Source organism: Miscanthus floridulus, chromosome 9, assembly GCF_019320115.1.
Source record: "Miscanthus floridulus cultivar M001 chromosome 9, ASM1932011v1, whole genome shotgun sequence".
NCBI classification, from domain to species: Eukaryota; Viridiplantae; Streptophyta; class Magnoliopsida; order Poales; family Poaceae; genus Miscanthus; species Miscanthus floridulus.
This window is the reverse complement of record NC_089588.1, coordinates 47,160,979-47,187,653: the sequence shown is the minus strand read 5'-3', so window position 1 is coordinate 47,187,653 and position 26,675 is coordinate 47,160,979. Positions and strand designations below refer to the sequence as shown.

At 42.0% G+C, this 26,675-nt stretch overlaps 1 protein-coding gene and 1 non-coding gene across 2 annotated transcripts; both read right to left on the bottom strand.

Moving 5' to 3' along the window:
• Window positions 1–2,644: 2,644 nt before the first annotated feature.
• On the bottom strand, window positions 2,645–3,058 carry LOC136479820 (uncharacterized). Its single transcript, XM_066477558.1, has one exon. It carries the CDS (start codon window positions 3,056–3,058, stop codon window positions 2,645–2,647), a length of 414 nt encoding a protein of 137 aa, XP_066333655.1.
• A 15,796-nt stretch (window positions 3,059–18,854) lies between these two features.
• LOC136484442 (small nucleolar RNA R71) lies at window positions 18,855–18,963 on the bottom strand. The gene has a single exon (XR_010765962.1). It is a non-coding gene; the product is annotated as a small nucleolar RNA R71 (small nucleolar RNA).
• Window positions 18,964–26,675: the final 7,712 nt, after the last annotated feature.

The following is a 26,675-nucleotide window of genomic DNA, read 5'->3' as shown; positions in this document are numbered from 1 at the left end:
AATAATTACCTCGATGAATTAGGAAGGAGATGGGGATAATATTCTAGAATATAATTCTCCTGTTCCCAAGTTGCTTCGTCCTCCGCATGGTTTTGCCATTAGACTTTATAAATTTTCACCACTTTGTTTCTAGTGACTCTTTCTTTTTCATCCAAGATTTTGATGGGATGCTCAACATAAGAAAGATTAGGTTGGATAGGGAGTCCTTCAACTTCCACTACTTCAGTGGGAACCCATAAACACTTCTTTAATTGAGAAACATGGATGACATTATGGACTGTTGACAAGATATCCGGGAGTTGGATATGATAAGCAACAGAACCACACCATTCCAAAACTTTATAAGGTCTAGCATAATGAGGAGCTAATTTCCCACGAACTCCAAACCTAAGCACACCTCTCATCAGAGATACCTTGAGATACACATGGTCACCAACTTCAAATTGCAAGGGTCTTCTTCTCTTGTCTGCATAAGTTTTCTGATGGTTCTGAGCTGCGTTCAAATGACTCTGAATAACACTAACTTGCTCTCTGGCTTATTTGATAAAATCAAGCCCAAAATAACCAGTCTCCCACTTCAACCCAGTTAAGTGGTGTTCTACATTTCTTGCCATATAAAGCCTCGAAAGGTGCCATTTGAATGCTTTCTTGATAACTATTGTTATAAGAAAACTACGCTAAAGACAATCATTCATCCCACTTTTTTGGAAAAGAAATGACACAAGCTCTCAACATATCCTCAAGTACTTGGTTGACTCGTTCTATCTGACCATTAGTTTGTGGATGATATACTAAACTTTTGAGGAGGCGAGTACCAAGACACTTCTGTAGTTGCTCCCAAAAGCGAGAGGCAAAAACTGACCCTCTATCAGAGACAATGGTAAGAGGAACTCCATGTAGGGTTACAACCTGATCAAAATATAGCTTGGCATACTTTTGGGCTGAATACCTTCTATCCACCAGGAGAAAATGAGCAGACTAGGTGAGGTGATCCACAATGACCCAAATAGAATCATATCCCTTTGCTGTGCGGGGCAAACCCACAACAAAATCCATGGAAATATCCCCCATTTCCAAATAGGGATAGGCAAAGGCTATAGAACATCGGTTGTACACATATGGTCCACCTTAACCCTCCCACAAATGTCACATTCTAAGATGTATTTAGTAATGTCCTGCTTCATATTTGGCCACCAATACAAGTGACGCAAATCATGATACATCTTGTTGCTTCTAGGGTGAATGGACAGCTTGGAGTTAAGAGCTTCATCCAAAATTTTTCTTCTAAGCTCATCACTTGAAGGAACCACCAATCGATTCTTAAACTTCGCCACACCTTGATCATTAAGACTAAAATAAGGGACATGCCCTTCGGCAATTAACTTCTTGATATGAGGAATTTCCGAAGCATCTTGCCTTTGCTCTATAATAATTTGCTCAAGTAAATCCGAGACTAGAGCAATATGGGCTAACACTTTAGAATGGATGAGGGGCAAAGATTCTTCATCAACCTAATGCGACTTCTGACTCAAGGCATCAGCTACCACATTGGCTTTTCTAGGATGGTAATGAACTTCCAAATTGTAATCTTTGATTAACTCGAGCCACCTCCGCTGCCTCATATTCAATTCGGATTGAGTGAAAATATATTTGAGGCTCTTGTGATCCATATAGATATGCACTTTGTTTCCTAACAGGTAATGCCTCTAAATTTTTAGAGCGTGCACAACTGCAGCCAACTCTAAATCATGGGTGGGGTAAATCATCTCATGCTTCTTTAGCTAACACAAAGCATAAGCTATCACTCGCCTATCTTGCATAAGCACACAACCCAGTCCAATCCTAGAGGCATCACAATACACATCAAATGGCCTATCAATATCTCATTGAGCAAGAACAGGAGCAGAGGTAAGGAACTTCTTTAGTGCTTGGAAAGCTTCTTCACAAGCCGGACTCCATACTAACTTGGCATCCTTCTAAAGCAACTTGGTCATTGGTTGAGCTATCTTGGAAAACTTAGGGATGAAACACCGATAATAACCAGCAACACCGAGGAGCTAACGAATCTGATGCATAGACTTTGGAGATTTCCAATTTAACACATGTTTCACCTTGCTAGGATCCACAGAGATGCCTTTAGGGGTTAGGACATGCCCCAAAAGTACACTCGATCCAACTAAAACTCACACTTATTGAATTTGACATACAACTTGTGTTTACCTAGTCAAGTCAGGACTATACGAAGATGCTATGCATGCTCTTCATTGTTCTTAGAATATACCAAAATATTATCAATGAACACCACTACAAACTTGTCCAATTCTAGCATGAAGACCGAGTTCATGAGATACATGAAGAATGCAGGAGCATTGGTGAGACCAAAAGACATGACTAGGTATTCATAAAGCCCATACCTAGTAGAGAAAGCTGTCTTTGGGATATCTTGCGGCCAGATTTTAATTTGTTGATACCCCAAACGAAGATCAATCTTTGAAAACACTTTTGCATCAGACAACTGATCGAACAAAGTATCAATACAAGGTAAAGGATACTTGTTCTTAATGGTTACCGCCTTGAGAGGGTGAAAATCCACACACATCTAAAGAGTACCATCCTTCTTCTTCACAAAAATAGCTGGACAAGCCTATGGTGAAGAACTAGGAAGGATGAATCCATTCTCCAACAATTCCTCTAACTGTTTCTTCATCTCAACTAATTCTTTTGGAGCCATGCAGTAAGGACGCCGTGAAATAGGAGCAGTGCTAGGTTCTAACTCAATGGAAAACTCCACATCCCTATCTGGTGGTAACCTAGGTAGATCCTCGAGGAAGACATCTGGAAACTCATAGACCACAGGAATAGCAGCAAGGTCAGGAGAAGCTTCAGCATGAGCAATAACTGGTAAGGTGGGGACTGATGACATAAGGAGGGACATCCTATCCTCAGAAGAAGGAAGCCTTAACTCAACAATTCCCTGCCTAAGGTTCAAGACCACCCCATAATTTCTCAACCAGTTCATTCCCAAAATTGCATCTCTGCCTTGCCCAGGCAGCACCATGAACTGGAGGCGATAAGAGTGAGTGGCTAGCACTAATCTCACGGTGTCCGTCCAAGTTTTAACGCACAACTATGCACCCGTGGTTCTGATTCTATAGGTAATAGGAATGGCCATAGTAGATATATTGTGCCTTTGTACAAACCCCATACTTATGAATGAATGTGATGCACCAGAATCAAATAACACATATGCTGGATGGAACTCAATGATAAACATACCAGCCATCACAGGCTCACCCTATGGAATCTCCTCAGCCTTGGTGAAGTTAACCTACCCAGAGCAGCTCATGGGCACCTTCTTCCTGATGATAGTCCTCTTGACCAGACGAGAGTTGGCCAAAGGCTAAGAAGACTGGGAAGGCTAATTCTGGGAGCACTCCTAAGCATAGTGACCTTCCTTGCCATGCTTGAAACAAGCACCTAGCTTGTTCCCTTATCCCTAAAGAGGCAGAACCTGCTATCCCTAAGGCTGCTGCACTTGCTAAGTAGGTGCACGATACTAAGTGGGCGGTGCCAGGTGAGTCTACTGAGTCTGGCAGGATGACTGTCCACCCAAAGAGTGATAGGACACCCTCCTCACAACCTATATCTTTCTGAGACTGTGGGTGACTAGAAGTCATAGTGATCACCCTCTTGCACTTCTGCTTAGCCTAAGAGTCACGCTGAAGTCCCTCCATAGCAATAGCAGCATTCATCAATGCACCAAAGGCCTGAAAGCCTCCTGTATACAGCTTCTCTTACAAGATACAAGAGAGACCATGATTAAAATAGTCCATCTTCTTCTCATCAGTGTCCACATGAGTTCCAACATACTATGCAAGATGGTTGAACTTGTTCACATACTCCATCACCGTCATATTTCCATGTTTTAGCTCTAGAAACTCGGACAACTTCCTGTTCAGCAAACCAGCAGGAATATAGCACTAACAGAAAGTAATGGTAAACTCCCAGCAAGTCACATGGTGGTCCACAGGCTGCATGGCATTGAAAGTGTCCCACCAAACACTGGCAGATCCCAGAAGCTGCTATGTGACAAAGCGTTCCTTCTGCTCATCAGTCACATTGATCAGCTAAAATTTTTGCTCTAGAATAAGAAGCCAATACTCCATGTCCAGAGGCTCCACAGTCGGCATGAACGTCGATGGGTGTGTCCCCAAAAAGTCCTGATAGGAATAGGCCTCTCAGGACCACAGGCACCACCCCCATTCCCACCATTGCCACTGAGGCCTCCATGGGCGAAGCCACCAATAGCATGTTCCAGCATATCCAAGGCACGAGATGACTCGCGATGAGCAGCCAATGTCACAACCATCATCTCCGCATGGGTCATTGATGGTGGTGGTGGAGGAGGGGGACCAAGGAGTGGGGCCTCGTGGCTCTCCCCGTTGCCATTGCTATTATCATGGCCACAACTATTTTCGCCTTGATCTTCACTAAGACCACAGCCCGTCCCAACACTGGGCTCCCACAACCAGACCTCAGGTTCATCTGTAAATAGATAGGAGCCCACCGTTAGAGACAAGGCCTCCATATTTAGAAACAAAAGGCTAGAGAGATGATAAGGCCCACTAAGTTGTTGCATGCTAATACTTTTCATTAAGAGTTAAAGCATTTCTTTTCATTTATTATCTTATCAATTCTATAACACCCTAGTGTGAAGAATTGCATTTGTCACTTGCATTTCATGAGCACAAACATCATCCAAGCATTCATGAACATGAGCATATGAAATTTCATCTCATTCTTATACATTGTCACATGAAATGTTGATTATATATATATATGCTTATGCTTGTAATCATGTATGACTAATGTGTGAAATAGTTGTAAGGTCGCTACAATACCTTAGACACATCTAGGATGGTCAATGGAACAACTTTTGTATTCATGACATGAACCAATTTTGCTTCTAAGTGTTGGTTTAATTTGAAATGTTAGTTTCATGATGCTAGTTTGACCAAAGTTCAATAGTGGCTTAGAATGTTTAAATGGCCGTGTGACTCAAATAAAAGTTGTAGTTCACATCAAGGGTAAAAAACTTTATTTAAAGGTCATGAGCCAAATTAGTGTCTAACTTAGTCAAACAAAGCTCACAAAAATCAACAAAATGTTGTGTGTAACTTAGAAAATTTTGCTAAGACCTAAACTGGTTTTCAGTTTCAAAGTACCTTGCTTTGGAGCACTGTAGTTTCAAAATCATTGGGAATTAGGCCAAACTCCTTTAAGCAATCTGGTAGTACTCATGTAGCTCTACACTTTGTATTAATGAAGTTTTCAAAAATTTGCCACGGTTTCAGAGATTTGGAGGTTCAAAAACATGCTATCAGTCGGCTCCTTCACCTATCTAAATCGGCCTGGGAAGCAGTCATCGTGGCCGACCGGTGTAGGCTGCACACGCCGCGTGGTGGCCATACACTGGCACCGGCCCCACCCATCAGGCCAGAGCGGGTGGTAAAGAGCACTGCACCGTGCCGCGCATACCTGCTCACACGTGCTCACTCTTGCTCTCACCTCCTCTCTCACCTGCGTGCCCTCTAGAGCGCAACCACAGTGCCGCGCCATCGTCATCGACCTCCGCTGCGCTCGCTCGTTGCCACCGTAGTGCCATTGTCTGATTGCTCACGCACACTGCTTTGCCATCCCCTCCTCCACCTTCTCGAGCCGCTAGCCATACCAATCGTGCTCAGGCAAAGCCGCTATTTGAGTTCACCATCACCACGCCATCACTGGAGCTCCATCGAGCTCACGTTCACCATGGCCATGCTCCACCGAGCCGTCTCACGCATGCCTTTCTCTCGTTAGGGTTAGCCTAGGGTTAGGTCTATGTCATGCCGCAAGCCGTTGAGCCAACGCAGACACACCGGCGTCAAGACACGATTGTGCACCACCGTGCTTTCACCGCCGCCATGCCACGCACGCGGCCAAGCTTCATCGCCGCTCCACCATAGCTCCAACCTAACCCTACATCTCCACTGGACCACTAGGACACTATAGCCAAGCTTGCCTGAGCATGTCGTGGCTAGAAATGATGGGTGCGCCACCGCAGTGCCGCCGTCGTCCGCCATTAGTGCCGTCACCATAGCCAACCACCATCAAGGGTTCACCCACTTAGCTCACTAGGTGCGGAACGAGGAGGGGAGCATGTTAGTGGTGACCACATCACCGGTGACCTCGCCGGTCAAATTCGACGCCCTACCTCTGTCTCACTGGCACGTGGGACCAGGGTTGACTACAAGACTCGCATGTCAGCGCCTGAGGTTGTATAGACCAGGTGCACCTAGCAGTTAGGGTTTAGTTGGTTTTTGAATTAATTTCATAGATTTGAATACAAACTTCAAAAGTTCATATCTAGAGCTTGGAGTATCTAAATGGGGTGAACCAAATTTTATTAGATTAATGTTGAAGTGTAATATTTGATAAAAATATGAAATCTAATGCTTAGGGTATTTTTCTAGGAGAATTAAATTAAGCAAAATAAGTGCTTTTAAATTAGTTTATATATTGTACAATGCATAACTTGAGATAGGAAGACGATAAAATTGTGGTTCTAATTTTGCTGGTCTTGTGTTGACATGCTCTAGCTAGGAAAAATATTAAACCTACAGTAAGAATAATTGAAATATGGTCTTTCTATTTAATCTTAATTAATTGCTAATTTCTAGTGAAATTAAATAGGTTAAAGATACATAACATATGGTCATGAAAATTTTTACACATTATTCTTGTGCTAAGAGGAAAGTAATAAAAATATGAAATCTGTTGCTTGACATTTTTCATTAGGCTAAATAATTTTTACTAAAATAAACCTATATAACTTGTCATTTTAGTAGAGGTGGTTATACTTATCCAAATGGCACAAAAATTGTACAGTAGACTATTAGGGTCATATGTAGGCTACTGTAATTTTCTCAGAATTTATTGAGCAATAAAAATATTTATCCTTTAAATCCCCTTATTTTCTAAGGAAATTAATAAATGAATATAAATAAATTAGTTATGTTTAACCATGATGTTTTCTATGGTGCTTGTGATGCATATGATCTATTGATGTTATTAGTTAGGCTTAGAAGTAATTGGTTGTATATAACTAGTTAATTATTGCTTTATATTTCAACAAAATGGCTGCATGTATAGTTTCTGTTGTGGTGATAATTTCATGATGATAATGGTATTTTCTATAAAACTTGTTAATAACAAAGTAGTAGATAACTTACTTATCTACTTGGTATTAAAGTTTATAGTCATAAGTCTTATGGTTTAAGAATTATGGCTATTAGAAGTCTGCTGTCAGAAATGCTTGCTTTCTGGGCAGGTCTGAAAGATTGAATTGTTGGACCTAGATAACTGTTGAATCGCTTTGAGATGATTAAAAGAAAGTGGTAGGAAATTTCATAATCTTTCCAAAAATCCACAACCATATTAATTAGATGTGTATAACTCCTATTATGGTCAAAACAAGTGGCTGATGCTTTGTAGTATAGATAATGATCTATATAAGTGTTTGTTTAGTTACTGGAGAAGAGATATGCACCTACTCAGTAAAAGAAAATATAACTTGTTATCACCTTAAGGCAATGCTGTTGAGAATACTTAGGAGGATGCATTTCATCACACTATATCCTATCGTACTTGTCATAATATATGCATCCATGATATCTTATTCCATGCTCATGCATATAGGATTGTTCGAAGGGATAACTTTGTTGGAGTTCGAAGAAGAGCCGGAGGAACAATAGGAGGCACCTTAGGCCTTAGCTCTAGAAAGAGAGGAGCAAACTCTTGAAGACTTACCTAAGTGCCTAGACCATAGGCCAACTTCTTTTATCAAATGCAAACCCCAGAGCATTTTAAGCCTCCCATGTTTAACAAAATATCACTTGAGTCCATTATGTTTGATGCATTAGGTTATAAGAGTTGATTGGAAACACTTGATGCATAGCACTACCTTTTCCATATATATATATATACCTTTAACTCTATGTAGGTCCAGGATCAAATATATGCTTCGCCATGCTTAGACCGGTAGAAGTCGGGTGATTTCCTGTCACCTGCGAGATATAGGTGGATACCGAAGCACGGTTGGCTATAATTGCTATCATGGAACAGAACCATGGGGTAATGTAACTAGAGGCCGAGCAGAGTCCATGTGTAGGTTGAGTCATGTGATTCTGTCTATGCCGGTTAAGGACCATACCATTGTTCGCACTTCTATCAAGATTGAACGCATGCCTCTCACTTAGCTAGCCGAATAACTCATTCTGACAACAAAGCCAAGTAGCTCAACTCAGGCCAGACCCCATTCTATAAAAGTGCACACTCTGGATGGTAGTAAGGATGTATGTGGAGCCAAACATGAGCCCAAGGGTACGCCAGGCCTAAATGTCCTGGCAGCTAGTTGTCCCTGATTGTACGGCGCTGGTCAAACCCGAGAAATGTGGACCTGAGTTTGTACCAAAGGTGACCTAAGGTGACCGTTGATCTGGTGATGAGGACATCACTCCTTTGGATGTAACAGCTGATCCTCCAACCGTCATGCGAGGTCCAATGACCCGGGCTCGAATGCGTCAACTCAATTTATAGGTGAGCTCGTTCTTAAGCGATCCTTTTCATACTTTTGAGAATAGACTACTACCTAATGATGTTATCTTGCTTAGGAACATTGGAGAGGGTCAAGAGGGACTAAGAGGACGTGGAGGAGGTGATGATGACCAGCAAGGACGTCCAACACAAGCCGGAGGCCCAGTCCAACATGAATTCGAGTCTGCCTCGGCCTCCAGGACCAGTCTACCTTAAACTGGTCGCCCAGGACGCATCCGAACTCTGTTTTCGATGATCCACATATGGATGGAAAGCTAATTTGATAAGGAAGCCAATCCAAGTGGTTTAACATCAAAAGCTATTCGTAATCAACAGGAATCGTCAAAACAAGTCAGCATCCAGAATCTGCCAGGGTGCTGCGACACCGTCTTTTGGTCTGTTGGACCATGTATCGAGTTTGGGCCCATTAGGGGCGCGTCTAGGGGTCTTGCACGACCCTAGAGTCTTCATAAACAGCCACTGCCCCTCCATTAGGGTTTGGGTTTTGCTTAGATTATTCTGTCAAGAAATAGTTTCGCCGTTCTTCGGTTTGTGAGACCCCAACTCGTGAGATTAATCATACATCTGCAATTTGGATGTGATCTTTCTTGTTCTTGCTTGTGTTCTTCGTTGCGCAGGCAGGGATTAGCCTTCTTGGCAAGGTCAATCTGGTCCGTGACTCGGTTAATAACCAGAGGAGCTGTGGTGCTAAGATTGCAGGGTTCGATCTTTCGATCTGAAGCCGGATCGGTGTGTCATTCTCCGCCACAACGATAGTTACCATCACCTGACGGAAGATTGGGATCCCCGTCTCCATTATCTGGTCTGCCTAGGTTTGTGTTAGGAATAAATTCCTAGCTAGTTGAAATTGATTCGAATCGCCATCTCTCCCAAATAGTAAGAAACTTGGCTAGCTCCAACATCATAGTAAGTGTATTTTGGAACGATGGTTATGAAGAACATGGAATTACTACACTAGCTATGGTTATTATTGTTATGCTACTAAATGATATACCACATGTATGGCATAGGTTAGTTGATAATCTAGAGATGAATAGCTACAATTAACTTGATGTCCGAATTATAAATGTATAACTGAATTAGTAGCTTTTCATGCTAAATGTTGTCAAGCTATCTCCACTTATAAAGCCTTGCATGATCCTTGGAGTCACTTTCTTTTTGGTTTATGATGGGTAAGTCTAGCTAGGTACTTTCTCGTACTCAGGGTTTATTTCCATTGTTGCAGATAATACGATGTATCATGGTTATTGTAGAACTACTTCTGTCCTACTGTGGACGAGAAGTGGGGCCCTAGGCAAGGCGTTTCTCATTAATCCCTCTCTTATGCTTTTGTGGAATTGTGATCATGAGATTGCACCGTATTTGAACAATGATGGAGACGTTGGTTTCAAACTCTATTTGCTTCCGCTACTATTTTACCTGAACTTGGTTTGTAATAACTTTTAATCATACTCTGATGTATGGAACTATATTTGTGAACTTTATGTAACGTGTGACATGTATGTTGAATCATGTACGATCTTGGTTGTATGTTGGTTGAATCGAGACCCTTCGTGGTACTCGACGCATTATCGGGTTTATATGGGCTCAAGTATGACAATACGACCGCTTGCGGGTTGCTATTGTACTTATGCTCTTATAAATTGGATAGTTCTGCTACAAATTTACTACCCAAAAAATTACACATGTGGGGGGAGTTTAACTTAAGCAAGATTCTTTCTTCATGATGCATGCATTGACCTATTCGTTCACTCAAGCCAGAATATAGCGGCATTCGCATAAAATTTTGGCACAGCGCACACGCACTTTCTGGATGCTAAATGATTCTTTCGCAGTGTATGTTAGTATACCTATAGAAATTAATTAGATAAAACTAGTGCCACTATCCTAGATAGACCATATTGCTAGGGCTTATACTTATTTACGTAATTTATCGCATCCTATTTTTCATAAAGTTTTTGTAGTTCAAATTTTAGGTTTTTAAAAAGAGTTCTTAAACCCATATACTCATTATTGGCTCTGATACCACCTATGGAAGAACCACCTGGAATAACACACTTTTGAAGGCGCTCGACTTCCAGTAGACACTAAGCGCCCCAAAAATGGGCTAAAACGGGCAGTTCTGTCGAGCACACCCAAAGAAAAAACTCGAAACAATCCACGTTTTACATCTAGGATCCAATAATGAGTACGAGCATATAATACTTAGCCATTTCATACAACACAGAGTCTTGGAAATTATTTATTACAATGCTAGAGTTTAGAGTACAATAATTAAACAGCGGAATCTAATAATCATCTAGCAAAAACGATACACGGATCCATCTGTGCCCACTAGAAGAATCCTCCACACAAGAGCTAACTCCTCAAGCTGCACCTGCAACAGGGTAAAATAAACCCTGAGTACATGATGTACTTGCAAGACTTACCCAACTAGTGGAAATATTTTCCTAACTCTCAAGGATATGATAGGCAATATGGTTTGCTGTTTTTTTGTTTGCGAAAAGCATTACAAATAGTGCATCCTTAAGGTCAAGTTTTATTAGCAGTCATGATTACTTTATTAGCTAACCATTCTAGGTAAGCACCTGTTCTACCTTCAAGCAAAAGTTGAGCAATCAGAACCATTTTACCACCTTTCATCTTCTAGTTCTTACTACGATGCTAGACCATAGCCAAGTCATACCATCTCATAGAAACAGCGATTCCCAATCCAATGTATCCTAGCTGGGTACCCCGAAACACATGCCTCGTTTGTACCCCAGGCACAAACAAGACCAACCCATTCTACTCCTGTCGAGGGGTCTAGGTCCTCGTCCAAACTTGGACTCCAAGCCCTCACACTTGAGACTCAGTCTCAGTATGGTGCTTAGACCTCCACCTTTCCCTGCCTCCAATCAGTCAGTCTAGAAAGAGCCAAAACCCACGATAAGAGCGCAGCGAGGCTTCTTGCTCTAAAGAACAAGTATGTGCTTAGGATAATAAGTCTGTGACCTAACTACCATCCACAGCAACAGACGGTCCTCAATCGACACGGATAGGGAAAATAGTGTAACCAAGCTAAGCCCCATGGCTGCGAGACACAACTTGTTACACCCACCAATACCCATACCATATCCCTGCCCGGTCTCCATTTTCTTTTCATTGTTTTATTATGCGAGTAATAATAATCACCTACTGTGGGTAACGGCAGGTTACTCACACTATCGATAGCCTAAGCATAGCAACTACTCGAACCAACACTAGTAGAACTCATAGGGTAGATATATATGTGCATGTGGTTTCCACAAAATTTTCCTGCAACATAAATGCACAACACACATATATATACGATGCCTATGAAAAATAGAGGTTATGCACCGGGGCTTGCCTTGGGCAGGCGTGGTGTTAGCTGAGTCAGTTAGTGGCATCTCTAGGACCTCCTCCTGCACGAGAATCTCCTCCTCATACATAATAATACAATGAAGCTACTGCAAAAATTTCAGGATCAAAGCTATCACCAATTTACCACAAAAATTCCTACAATAATTACCCTAATAATATTAAACATGTTCAAATAATTTAATAGCCCTTAGTTCCAACATAGATATGTATGAACTAACTATACCAACAGATAGACAATAATTTTAGAAACCTAACAAAATTTGTTTCACAATTTTTGGGCATCTATATGATTTTATATTAATTACCAAAGACCAGCTCAGAAATTAAAATAGAAAGCTATTACTAATTTCTTAGGAAAAAGAAAAATAGATTCCACCGCGTGGCCCACAAATGCAAGGCCCACGCAGGCGCGGCCCATGCATGAGATGGCCCACAGCGGGGCAACCCGTGCGCACTGGCGCTTTTGCAAAACAACCCTCGGACTTCTCCCAAATTACACCTAAGTCCTAACACTATTTCTTCCTCTCTCGAATAAATTCATTTAACCCGCTGAGTTTTCCCTAATTTCCCCATGCGCACCCCCAGGCAACTCTATGTACGACAACGCAGCAAGTGGCGGCACTGGATGTCTACACCAGCCACCTGGGACCTGTACGGACCCATCTAACGGGTCAATCGCCGTCTCCGACCTAGACTACCATGCTGTGTGGTGGTGAGGAGTGGCGAGGCTCACTGGTGAGGGCTGTAGGGATGGATGGCCATCCATGATGGCAGCGCGACTGTTCTACTGAACTAGGGCAGCTATAGGCCTAACTAGCTAACATGTGAGCATCAGGAGCTTATCATGGACTCGATCGAAGTGATAGTTGGGGTAGAGGATGGCAGAGGAGGGCTAGCCACGTGCGACCGAGTCATGCGGTGGTGCACCACGGCTGACACGACTGCGGCGATGGCATCAGGGTAGTGGTAGTGGTTTGACTGACGAGCGTATGATGAAGAGGGAGTTGAGGCAAAGCTAATGGCGTAGCTGGCCCGACCTCTCATAGGTTCATTGGTGAGTTGCCACCCACATCGGCCAAGCACGACCTTAATGGCCTGATGGTGGGGAAATAGCCAAATTAAGGCTTGGCCGGGCTCAACTCAAGGCATGATGGGGTCAAGCAGCAAGGTGGCTTAATGGCGAGGCCGTAGACGCGTTGAATCGGATTGAGGTGATCTCTCTCTGGCTGATTTTGTGGGTGCGGCTCAGATGGCAGAGGCGGCAGGGAGAACGGTAGGTCTAGGCTCTAGCCGTCCTCACCTTGGAGGCAAGCGGTAGGCCAGACCTAAGGCAACACCTACACGCTCGCTACAAGACAACGTAGCCCAGCATCGTGTGTGCGTGCGGAGATAGTTGGGGAGCACGACATGTGTGGCTACGACGACATTAAAGCGAGGTGACGGTACAAGGCAAAAAGGTAGCCCATGTGCGCATGATGATGAGGCAAGCAATAGCAGTGTAGCATGGTACCACAGTAGCAGCAGCACCACACGGTAGCAGCCAAAGGCAGTAGTGGCAGCAGCGCGAGGGTGAGGTGGGGCAGCAACGCGGCGGCCCGCAGCGCCTGGCCGTAGCCAGGCCACGACTAGGCCGAGGATGGCCTCAGCCGACCAACACATGGCCGCACACGTGCGGTCGAGCATGGTGACATTGAGCTCCCGAGCATGGTGACCACGCCCACCCGGCCAACCAGCCTGAGACTATGTTCGTGCATGAATTTTAAAGCGTCGATAAAAACTAAACTCTTGAAGTTGAAACTAAACCGCCTTCACTATGCTAAAGAGGGCCTATTTGGTTACCAACCAGAGCTAAAACATGACACCACCTCTTAACTAAATTTCATAGGACTAATTCCCAAACATGGTGCTGTCGAACTATCTTTAGACTTGAGGAATTTTCTAAGTCTTGAGCTAGATTCAATTTCAAGTTCCATTTCTAAGCTATTAGAAATACTAGCTAGCAATGTTATTTTTCTACAGCAAGAGTTGCATTATCATCTACAAAGTTTGTACTTCAAACTTTATTTAGGTGTCACACACATGTTCTATAATATTTTTGCTCAATAAAAATTGGTTTTCAACCCTACTTGACATAACATGAGCTATTGAATCAATTTTCATTTAACATTTTGATTATTCATTTTAGGTTATAAGAAATTCATCTACACACTCTATCATATGTATTATCACATAAACATGATGCTCGTGACATAATTTAGTAGTTTGTTTAGGGTGTAACATCGAGGGTGTTACAGGAACCTAGCACCCATAGGATCCTGAACTGCACGCATAGGCAATGAAGCGGCTGTCGCTCGATCAACTATAGCTTGAAAAGTTGGGTAGCACAATGGAGGAAGGTCCACTTCAATTGGCTCACCACATGAATCGTTACGCTAAGCAGGCATTCTCCATGTTTTGTCAGGAGTACCTCCTTAACATAGCTTTCAAAGTTTGGTAGGATCCACGCTGGACCAACAACATGGATCCACCACCACCACCTGGCCTCGTCCTACCTGGATTCTTTGATTGGCTTAGGAACACCACTGCCTTTCATGCTTAGGGGCTCAGCTAGGTCCGATCGGCCCTAACAGGGCTGGGTCTTCTCGGATATCGAACAAAATCATAAGCGCAAGAGCCAAAACAATGGCCATAAGAAGGTGCAGGGTCATCAGGTCATCATGAATAGTTGTAGGATCCCTGGTTAGCCTAGAGGGGGGGGGGTGAATAGGCCTGTAAAAATTTAACTCAAATAAATAGTAGACATAGGCATGGCAGTGCTGCTCTTCGAGTGGCATTGTCAAGCCATGGCACTACTGCTCCTCGAGCGGCAGTGTTGCTCTGCCAGGCACCTGAGCCAGTAGTTCAAAAACTACCCAATGAAAATTAGATCAAGAAATTTACTAATGTTCCTAGGTAATGTTGAACCTATTCAACCACTTAGAAGTTGGAGGGAGTGCCTAAGCAAGTAGATCAAGTCTAAACCCTAGAATCACCACAAATATAAATATTGCAATGCAAATAACAAGAACACAAGTGAGATACCGATTTATCCCATGGTTCAGCTTGCCACTAAGGGTTGCCTACATCCATGTTGTTGAGGAATCCACAAAGGCTTGGGTTTTATGGAACCCTATCCTTGTTCTCAAGTCAAGAGAGTGACCTCTTGAGATGAGGGTGTTTCCACTAGATGCTTGGGGTGGTTATAAACCTCCTAGGGCTACCACACAAGTTGGCAAGCTCCATGGGTGATGCGCTAGCTGGCTAGAAGCCAAGCTCCAAGAGTAACAAATGCAACCACTAGCTTGAACATGAACCAAGTGCTTGAGGAAGTTGAAGAGTAGGTTGGAGAGCTCTCTAGCACAGTTTGGAGGCTCAATCTCTCAAGGAATAAGAGAGGAATCGATGGGAGAAGCTTGAGGTGCTTCAATGGAGTGTGAAAGAGGGAGGAGAGCTTCTCTAGTCGAGTTCTAGTGCAAATGGTCGTGGGTGGCCATTGGGAGAGGAAGAGGGTTTAGGAAATACCCCTTCCCCAATGTTTAGATTTCAAGTCACGGCAGTGCCAGCCACAGAGCAGCACTGCCGCTCTGCCCTAACAGCAGTGGAGTGGAAAAGAGTAAATATGGCTATCATGGCTAAGTGTTTGTAGATATCTTTGGTGGATAGAATAAGCACTTGATTGCATGTTAAGCTTGCGAATTGCATGCCCCTTTGTAGTATGGCTTTTCCTAAACTCAAATTCAAATTATAAAACAAATTAAACGCTTTTGAGTCAGTTGCCATGTCCTTTTGTAATTGGGGGCTCCACCATTGTACATAAGATCCTCCATATCATTTCACCTGCTTGTCAACTCGATAAATCTTATTAGTTCCCTAATTGTGTCATCATTTATCATCAAAACTCACATTAGGGCTTGATTGCACTTACAATCTCCCCCTTTTTGGTGATTAATGACAACACGATTAGAGCTTACAAAAAGGTATAAATATACAACTGAGTTTTTTCGAGCTATGGGTGTAGGAACTCCCCCTGAATATGTGAATAGGAATTTGAATTTCCAATTTGGCATAAGAGGCCAAAATTCACATATTTGAGTGAAATGGGAACTCCCCCTACATCCAATGCTTTTGTGGGGTGCTGCACATGGTGTCATATAAATAAACGTGATGCCAATGATAGGTATGCACATCAGAGACAAATGCTAAGGTTTCACAGAGCAGCACTGCTGCCCAGTGGGTGGCACTGCCGCTCCTATGACATTTAGCAAAAACAGCGGAATCAAGCACCAACACATAGCTATCACAAGATATATCTACTAAAAGCATTAAATAACAAGCTAAATACCATCACAACGTACATGTCCACATTCACCAAATATAGAGAGTACATAGGTAGCAATATTATAATAAAATAGAGTTTGAGTGACTCAACTCTCAACTCACTAACTAACTCTCACAACTAAAGGATAGGACATGAAGCTCCTGCTAACCATAAAAAAAGCATCAAGAAAGTTGTTGTACCCCTCTCTAATCATCTTCTCCCCCTTTGGCAACAAGGACCAGAAAGAGAGCAAAGAAGAAAGAGAGATGCAACTACTCATTATCATCATCCTCCTAGACACCCTCCTAGTGAACACCATCACCACCACCACCATCATTGTTGATGGTCGTTAAACCTCAATTTAACCATCAATATAACATGTAAAATTGGATAAATATGATCACTAACAAAGGGCTAGGGGTTTAAACTAACAAATTCCACTTGTATTGGTGATTCAGTGTCTGTAGGAGGATTTAATCAGAAAAGAGGCAAAGATGACCTATCCGTCAGAGGAAATCACGATCATCCACGATGAAACCAACTTAGAAGAGTCCTAATCCACCCTAGAAGGCAATCCACTGTGACCTGACCCAAACCATCAAAGGGGGGGGGGCAGCCCCACCTGTACGCTGGTCAGTCTATGGGGCCCACAAGGCAGCCTCTCCTTCCTATGTTGGTTTACCACCGCCTCCAAGATCCAATCTACGCCATTGCCCAAGGTTGGTTTGATTCGAGAGTCTAGATTTAACGTTGCCATGGATTCATGGGCCCATAGGGTGTCTGGTGCCCACTATAAAAGGAGACCCCCTACCTCCTCCAGAAGGCATTCCAATCATACTGAATCATTCATTGGAATCCCAGAGATCATTCAACCTTAGAGCTCCCTACACAAATATTCTTAGGCATAGCTAGCTAAGTTAGATCTAGAGAGTCAAGCTTCCAGCTTGGATTCCCGATCCTATCATCAGAGTCTGACTTGTTATAGCCCCTGTAACCTTTATCATTCAAACATTTGCTATGACATTATTCTTCATATTTGCTATGTCTTAGTTTACTTGTTCTTAGTTTGCATTGATTATATGCTTGGTGTACTTAGAGTTATCATTATGTTTATGCATAGGATCACAAAGTGCTCATTCTTGTTGACAAACAGGGTGAGTGGTCGACATTGTGTAAGTTTTGTTTACCTGCAGATGCACCCTACATTTTGGATCGTGTGGTAGATCGCAGGGGTGACAGCCTCATTGAGTCCTTTGTAGTTGACCTCCCGTCTGTAGGCCAAGTAGTACCCAGTTGCGAGGGAAGTAGTCAAGCTCTGTTATTGCTCTTCTTTAGTAATGTCCCTTATGCATAGATATAGAGGTAATCTTTGTCTATTGCTAATTATATATGCACATCATTGTATGCTTTGACTTGTGACTAGAATAACTTAGGAATTAACCTTTCTAGTTTCTACTTAGACTTGCTATTGCCATTATGGAGTACTTTGAGTGTTACATTTATCATTCATATATTATTATATCTCTTGGCTTACCCTTGTTTAGAGTTAGTCATCGGTTCATGTATCCATAATAAGTATAAGTTATCGATATTCATTGCCAGACCTTCCTAGTGGTAAAAATATAAATAACAATACCTAGAATACTCCCAAGTGAAATGCTACAATGGTATTCTATGCGCTTACAATATTTCATATCTTTCTAAGTCACATTAAAATACCATAAACATTTCTGGCGCCGTTGTTGGGGATGGGATATATTCTCCATCTTAAGTAGCGATGTTAAGAAATGTCAACAAGTATTTCTGGCGCCGTTGTCGAGGAAGATAGCTAGGCAATTAAAGGAGTATTGACAAACTTAAACTTATAGATGTGATAAAAAACCAGTCGCCACTGGTCAAGCAGGCTTACCCTTGTTTTGTCTATTCATATCTTATGCAGGGTAATATATGCTTGGTTTTGACCGTCCGGAAAACTACATTGAAAATCCAGAAGCATTGCATAGAAGGACTAAAGCTAAAAAATCCAAGGAAGTTCTAGGTTCAAAAATAGGAAGAAAACCATATAGATGTTTGCTCAACACTAGTTTTTGAGACCATGGTTGACAAGACCCTTCGTAAATTCTCTGCTCCAAGTGCGGCCAACATCCACACTAGACCAATGATCAACATGGTAGATATTGCATTTTAACTCAGGCCAGCTCTCATCAACATGGTGCAAGCTAACCAGTTATGTGGAAAAGCACATGAAGATGCGAGTGCTCATCTCCAACACTTCTTGGAGTTTGCAGCACTTTCACCATCAAAGGAGTCACCTAGGACACCATATTACTTTGCCTCTTCCCATTTTCACTTTTGGGGAAGGCGAAGCTATGGTTCTATGCTAACAAAGACAACATCAACTCATGGGTGAAGTGCTCCAATGCTTTCCTATCAAAGTTTTTCCCTATAGGCAAAACTAATGCTCTACGTGGAAGAATCTCAAGCTTTCAACAACAACATGACGAATTTGTCCCTAAGGCATGGGAATGCTTTCAAGATTACATATCAAAATGTCCTCATCATGGGATAGAGAATTGGCTACTTATGCAGACTTTCTACCATGGGTCGAAAAATAGCACCCGTGAAAATATAGACGCTGCTGTTGGAGGAGCATTCTTATCACTCACAATCCCACAAGCAACAACTCTTGTTGAAAAGATGACCTCCAATCAAGGATGGTCTGAATAACATCTTCAACCCTGTAAGAAAGGTGGAGGTATGCATACAGTCAAGGAGGTAGACATGCTATTTGCCAAGATGGACCTGCTGATGAAGAGGCTCGAAGGCCGAGCTAATGAGAAGCAAGATGTCATGCACATTCATGATTCCTGTATGACATTTGAAGAATGTGGAAACACAGGGCATTTAGGGAACAACTGCCCTGAAAAACCAAGAGGATGTGAACTTCATCAACAACAACAATTATCATCCTCACCAGAATCAAGGATGGGGTCAACAATAGTGGCCCAATTATCAAGGTAATTATCAAGGTAACTACCAAGGTAATACTTCTAATAATTTTCCAATAATCAATCATTCTTGAAAGATTTAGTCTATGGACAAGCTAAAATTATGGAAGGTTTATCTAGAAAACTAGCTTCCATAGACAAGGTCTTAGAAAACATAAATAATAGAATGGATAGTTTCTCATCTGCCATGAAGAACTAGCTTAGCTTTAATAAAATGCTAGAATAACAAATAGCTCAGTTGGCGGCTGCTATTCCATCAAACGAAAAAGGTAAGATTCTAGGGCAGCCAAAATATCATGAAACTGTGAATATCATCAAGATGGTAGATACAAATTTCTATATAGAAGCAAGTTCTGGAGGATGGCAGGATGAATCCATGCCCGAGAAGAAAGGTGAATTAAGAAGCTATCTGTGACCTCGGTGCAAGTGTCAATGTTATTCCAAAGGTATCACATTTTATAATTTGATAATTTATTATACACAACCATGCTTGTGAAGCTTGCAGATCAATCCATTCGCAAAGTCGAAGGGATTGCAGAAGATGTATGTATACGAGTTGGAAGCTCATATGTTCCCATGGACTTTGTGGTCTTGGATACCGGCCATGACTTAAAGTCACCCATCATCCTAGGAAGACCTTTCTTATGCACTGCCAAAGCAACCATCCATGCCAGGAGCGCCAAGATCAGTTTCTAGATAAAAGATAGAGTGGAGAAGTTTTCATTTCAAAATAGCAAGTTGCACTCCACTAAATTTTTGTAGGAACAACCTCCAACCAGGAAAAGCAAGAAGGAGAGGAATCAACTATAGGGAACACAAAAACTCAAGTTTGAACATGGAAGGATTGAGTTTGCCAACATGATCAACACACTTCGATCCAACTATGATCATCTCCTTGCTACACCATTCAACACCAAGGGAGATACAGGTCTACCAACAATAGAATGTATCGCAGAACCGACCAATTTATAAGAGCACAGGTACAATGGTAGCCCACAAGCGGTCGCACTGTCATACTTGAGCCCATATAAACTCGGTAGTCCGTCGAGTACCACGATGGGTCTCGATTAACCATCAACATACAACCAAGATCATACATGATTCAACACACATGTCACATGTTACATAAAGTTCACAAGTACAGTTCATTCATCAGAGTACAAATTAAGGTTATTACAACCCAAGTTCAGTAAATAGTAGCGAAAGCAAATTAAAAGTTTGAAACTAACAACTGCCATCATAGTTCAAATACAGTGCCAACTCATGATCAGACTCCCACAAAAGCATATAAGAAGAATTAATAAGAGATGCCTGCCCAGGGCTCACTCCTCATCCACGGCGAGATAGAAGTAGTTCTTGCAATAGCCATGATAAATTGTACCATCTGCAACAATGGGAATAAAACCTTGAGTACAAGAAGGTACTCCGCTAGACTTACCCATCATAAACCAAAAATAATGTGACTCCAAGAATTATGCAAGGCTTTATAAGTGGAGGTAGCTTGACAACATTTTGCAAAAAAAGCGACTAACTCAATTGTACAATTATAATTCGGTCATCAAGTTAATTATAGCTATTCATCTCTAGATTAGCGACTAACCTGTGCCAAACATGTAGTATATCATTTAGTAGCATACAAGAGTAACCATAGATGGTGTAGTAATTCCATGTTCATCCAAACCATCACATTCCATATCACAATTACTACGATGTTGGGGCTAGCCAAGTTTCTCACTGTCCGGGAGAGATGGCGATTCGAATTAATTTCAACCAGCTGGGAATTTATTCCTAACACAAACCCAAGCAGCCTAGATCAACGGTCACCTTAGGTCACCTTTGGTACAACTCAGGTACACATTTCATGGGTTCGCCCAGCGCCGTACAATCAGGGACATCCAACTGCCAGGATGATCAGGACTACCCTACCCATGGGCTCATGGCTGGGTCCACACACATCCTTACTACCATCCCAAGTGCACACTCTAATAGAGCGGGGCCCATCCTGAGTAGAGCTACTCGGCTTCGCAGTCAGAATGAGTTATCCGGCCAGCTAAGTGAGAGGCATGCATTTAATCTTGTCAGAAGTGCCAACAACGGTACGGTCCTTAATCCGCGCAGACAGAATCACATGAGTCCACCTACACATAAACTCTACCTAGCCTACATTTTTGTTATGTCATGGTTCTTTTCCACAATAGCAAATATAGCCAACCGTGCTTCGATATCCACCTATATCTCGCAGGTGATAGGAAATCACCCGACTTCTACCAGTCTAAGCATGGCTAAGCATATATTCAATGCTCGTCCTACATAGGGTGAAAGGTATATGTAACTAGATAAGGCAGTTCTATGCATCAAGTGTTTCCAATCAACTCTTATAACCTAATGCATCAAACATAAAGGACTCAAGTAATATTTTGTAAAACATGGGAGACTTAGAATGCTCCGGGGCTTGCCTTTGAGGAAAGAGGTTGGCTGGTGATCTAGGCACTCAGGGTGATCTTCAAGAGTCTGCTCCTCTTCTCCTAGAGCTATGGCCTGAGGCGTCTCCTGCTGATCCTCCTCCTCTTCTTCGTTGAACTCTATCAAAGTTATTTCTTTGGACGATCCTATATGCATGAGCATGAATTAAGATATCATGAATGCATATATGACGATATGTATAATATGATATGATGTGATGAATGAATCCTCCCAAGTGTTTTCAATAGCTTTGCATTAATGTAATAGCAAGTTGCAACTTATTTTACTGAGTAGGTGCATATCTCTTTTCTAATAACTAAACAAGCACCAATGTAAATTATTTTCTGGACTACTAGATAGTAGCCACTTGTTTTGACCATAACTGGAGTTATACACAATAAAATAGTATGGTTGTTTACATTCTAGAAAGCTTATGAAATTATCTACAACTATCTTTTAACACACTTAGTGTGATTCAGCAGTTATCTAGGTCAAACATTTCAATCATTCAAATTTATCTAGAGAGCAAGCGTTTCTGACAGCAGACTTCTAATAGCCATAATTCTTAAACCATAAGGCCTATGACTATTTAACACAAGGTAGATCAGTAAGTTATCTACAACTTTGTTATTAACAAGTTTTTAGAAAAGACCATTATCACCGTGAAATTATCAACTCAACCGAAACTATCATGCGGCCATCTAGTTGAATTATAAAGCAATAATTAATTAGTTGCATACGACCAATTGCTTTTAAGCCTTACTAATAACATTAACAGATCATATGTATCACAAGCACCATAGAAAACATCATGGTCAAACATAACTAACTTATTTATATCCATTTATTATTTTCCTTAAATAATAGGGTGATTCAAAGGATAAATAATTCTAGTGCTTCATAAATTCTGATAACATTATAGTATCCTACAAATGACCTCAATAGTCCACTATATAAATTTCATGCCATTTGGATAAGTACAACTACCTCTACAAAAATGACAAGTTACATAGGTTGATTTTAGCAAAAATAGTTTAGCATAGTGAAAAGTGTCAAACAATAGATTTAATATTTTTCTTACATTCCTCAAAGTATAAGAATACTGTGTAAAATTTGCATGATCATATGTTATGTATTTTTATGTCAATTAATTTCACTAGAAACTAGCAATTAATTCGGATTAAATATGAAGACCATATTAAAAGTATGTTTACTGTATGTTTAATATTTTTCCTAGCTAGAGATCATGCCAACACAACACTAGAAAAATTAGAATCATAATTTTATCACTTTTCTAGCTGAAGTTATGCAATTTACAAGATAGAAACCATTTAAAAAGCATTTATTTAGCTATATTTTATTCTCCTATAAAAATAATAGAAATAGTACATCTCATATTTTTATCAAATACTACACTTCAAGATGAAACTAAAAAAATTTGGTTCACCAAAATTGGACACTTCTAGCTTGAGATATGAATTTGTAAAACATGCATTCAAATCTGGAAAAAAAATCAGAAAATCAACATTACTCAGGCTAACAGCTGGGGCCCACAGTCAATGAGTACCGATATGTTAGACACACAGAAGCAGAGCACGGCACTAACTGGCCATACCCCGTTGCCGGCGAGGTCACCGGTGGTGAGGTCACCATCGTCGTTGGGTGCACTTGGTTGGCTTGGAGGCTCGTCAGAGTAGGCTCGACGGTAGCCATGGCGGATGGCAGAGCTACGCGGCAGTGCTCCAACGAGCTCCAGCCACGGTAAGCTTAGGCGAGACTTGCAACATCTACACGGTGACCTAGCAAAGCTAACAGATGTAGGTTAGGGTTTAGGGTGGCGCTGGTGAGCTTGACCGCGTGCATGGCCGTGCGGCGATGCATGGAGCACGGCGGTGCTCCGTCATGCCATTAGCGAGGCCTAGGGTTACTCGACCTCAGGTGTGTGAGAAAGGAGGGAGACGGTGAACCAACTCGACGGCGGTGAGCTCGAACGCCACGGTGGCCATGGTGGGTGCCCGTGGGGCGACGACTCATTCCGGCATCGTCATGCGGTAGCGTCATCCCTAGCTCTGGCCTAAGCCGCTAGGCCCTAGCACGGTGCTGGACCAAAGAAAACAAAGGGATGTGGTGTGGCGGAATGACTAAGCCACGGTGAGCCATGAGCATGGCGGCGCTCCGATGACAATGGCGGCTCCGACGAGGCGAAGTGCGGCCTTACCCTTGCTCGAATGGTGGTGCAAGCAAGTCAGCAAGGTGGAGGAGGTGGTGGCAGAGCTATGAGCGAGATGGATTGGATGGTGGTGCGGTGGTGGTTGCGTGTGAGCTCGGCAGAGGTGCGGCAGCGAAGGCGGTGCTGCGGTTTTGCACGGGCATGGCGAAGGCAAGGCACAGAGAGGGCGAGAGAGTGAGAGTGAGTGAGCGTAGTGGGTGCGCGTCGCTTAAGTGCACACGTTGGCCTGACCGACCGGGCCAATGCTGGTGTATGGCCACCACGCGGCGGCCATGGCCTGTGGCTAGTCGACCACTACCGAGCATGCGGGCATGGTTCAGGCGCTGCCTTCGCCGACTGATAGCGTGAATTGGAGATCCAATTACTGCTAATCTGTTGCAAATTAGCAAAAACTTCCTTAATGAAAGTTGTAGAGCTACATGAGATCTCCAACTTTGCTTTAAGAACCATCATCTAGTTCTCACTGGTTAACAAACTACATTGCTCCAAAGTGAGGTACATTAAAACTGTAAACAACACTAAGACTTAGAAATTTTTGAAAGTCAAAAACAACATTTTGTTGAAACTTGTGAGCCGTTTTTAGCATGCTATGCACTGAATTAGACCTTGACCCAAAAATATAAGTTGTTACTCTAGTCAAGTACTACAACTTTGCTTAAGGGTGCACTGCCATGCAAACAATCTATGCTATAGTTCACTTAGGACAAACATACAACTTGAAAATGAAAGCCTACACTAACCATGACTTAGAGGCCAAATGGAAGTCATGAATACCAAAGTTGTTCTGTGTGACATTCTAAACACGGTTACGGCACTCCTAAGGTCCCACAAACATTTTATACATTGGTCACATGTAAATCCTAGCATATGTAAGCATTAGCATATATATATGAATCAACATTTCTTGTGACAATGTATAAGAATGAGATGAAATTTTGTATGCTCATGTTCATGAATGCTTGGATGATGCTTATGCTCATGAAATGCAAGTGCAAATTGCAATGCTAAACACAGAGGTGTTACAGCCCCTCCCCCTTAGAGAAATCTCATCCTGAGATTTGCAAGACCTACCATTCTTCGTAAAAGGTGGGATAAACCTCACGTAAGTAATCCTCCCATTCCCACGTGGCATCTTGTTCACTATGGTTATTCCACACCACTTTATAGAACTTAATGACCTTGCTCTGTGTTACTCTTTCCATCTTTTCTAACACTCAGATTGGTTTATCTTCATACGTCAAATCCGATTGGAGCTTAATGTTGGTGGGTGCAATGGCTTCCTTAGGTATACAAAGACATCTTTTCAACTGATAAATATAGAAGACATCGAATATCACACTCATTTCTGGAGGAAGTTGTAACTTGTAAGCGACATTTCCTTTCTGTTCAATAATCTTGTATGGCCCTACATATCTAGGCACAAGCTTTCTTTTTACTCCAAACCTCTGTAATCCTTTCATGGGTGACACTTTTAAGTATATATAGTCTCCCACTTCAAAAGTTAGTGGTCTTCTTCTTTGATGAGCATAACTCTTTTGTCTTGATTGAGCTGCTTTCATATGCTGTTGGATAATGCGTACCTACTCTTCACCTTTAGTGATAAAGTCAATGCCAAAGTATCTTCTTTCGCTGGGCTCAATCCAATTCAAGGACTTCTACATTTCCGACCATACAAGGCTTCAAAAGGAGCCATCTTCATGCTCGCTTGATAACTGTTGTTGTAGGAGAACTCGACTAAAGGTAGCCATTTCTCCTATGAACCCTTGGAAGATATAACACAGACTCTCAACATATCTTCTAAGATCTAGTTTACTTGCTTGGTCTGTCCAGAAGTTTGTGGATGGGATGCTGAACTTCTGATTAGTTTAGCCCCCAAAGCTTGGTGCAAGTGTTCCCAAAAATGAGCTATAAATTGTGGTCCCTGATCTAAGATTATAGTCCTGGGTACTCCATGTAGCCTCATGCTTTGAGAAATGTATAGCTCAGCATACTTCCCCACATGATACCTTGTGTTCACTGGTATAAAATGTGCTGACTTGGTGAGACGATCTACAATGACCCATATGGAATCATGACCTTGCTGTGTCATCGGAAGGCTTATAATAAACTCCATACTTATTTCCTCCCATTTCTAGCCTGGGATAAGCAATGGCTGAAGTAATCTAGTAGATTTCAAATGAATGGCCTTTACTCTACTGCAATTATCACACCTAGTGACATAGGCGGCGATCTCTTTTTTCATCTTGGTCCACCAAAAACGGGTTTTCAAATCTTGATACATTTTGCTACCACCCGGATGGATAGACAAGTTGGATGAATGAGCTTCATCTAAAATTTAATTTCTAAGCTCACGGTCTTTAGGCACCACAAGTCAGTCCACAAACTATAGCACACCTCTTTCATCTAACCTAAAATGCTTGGTTTTCTGTTCTTTCATCTTTCTCTTGATGTGAAATACACCGATATCTGTCTTCTATAGTTCTATGATTTTGCTCTCAAGTGAACAACTAATAGTGATATTGTGTAGTACAATAGAATGTAACAAATTAAATCCATCTTCCAACAATGCTTCTGAAGC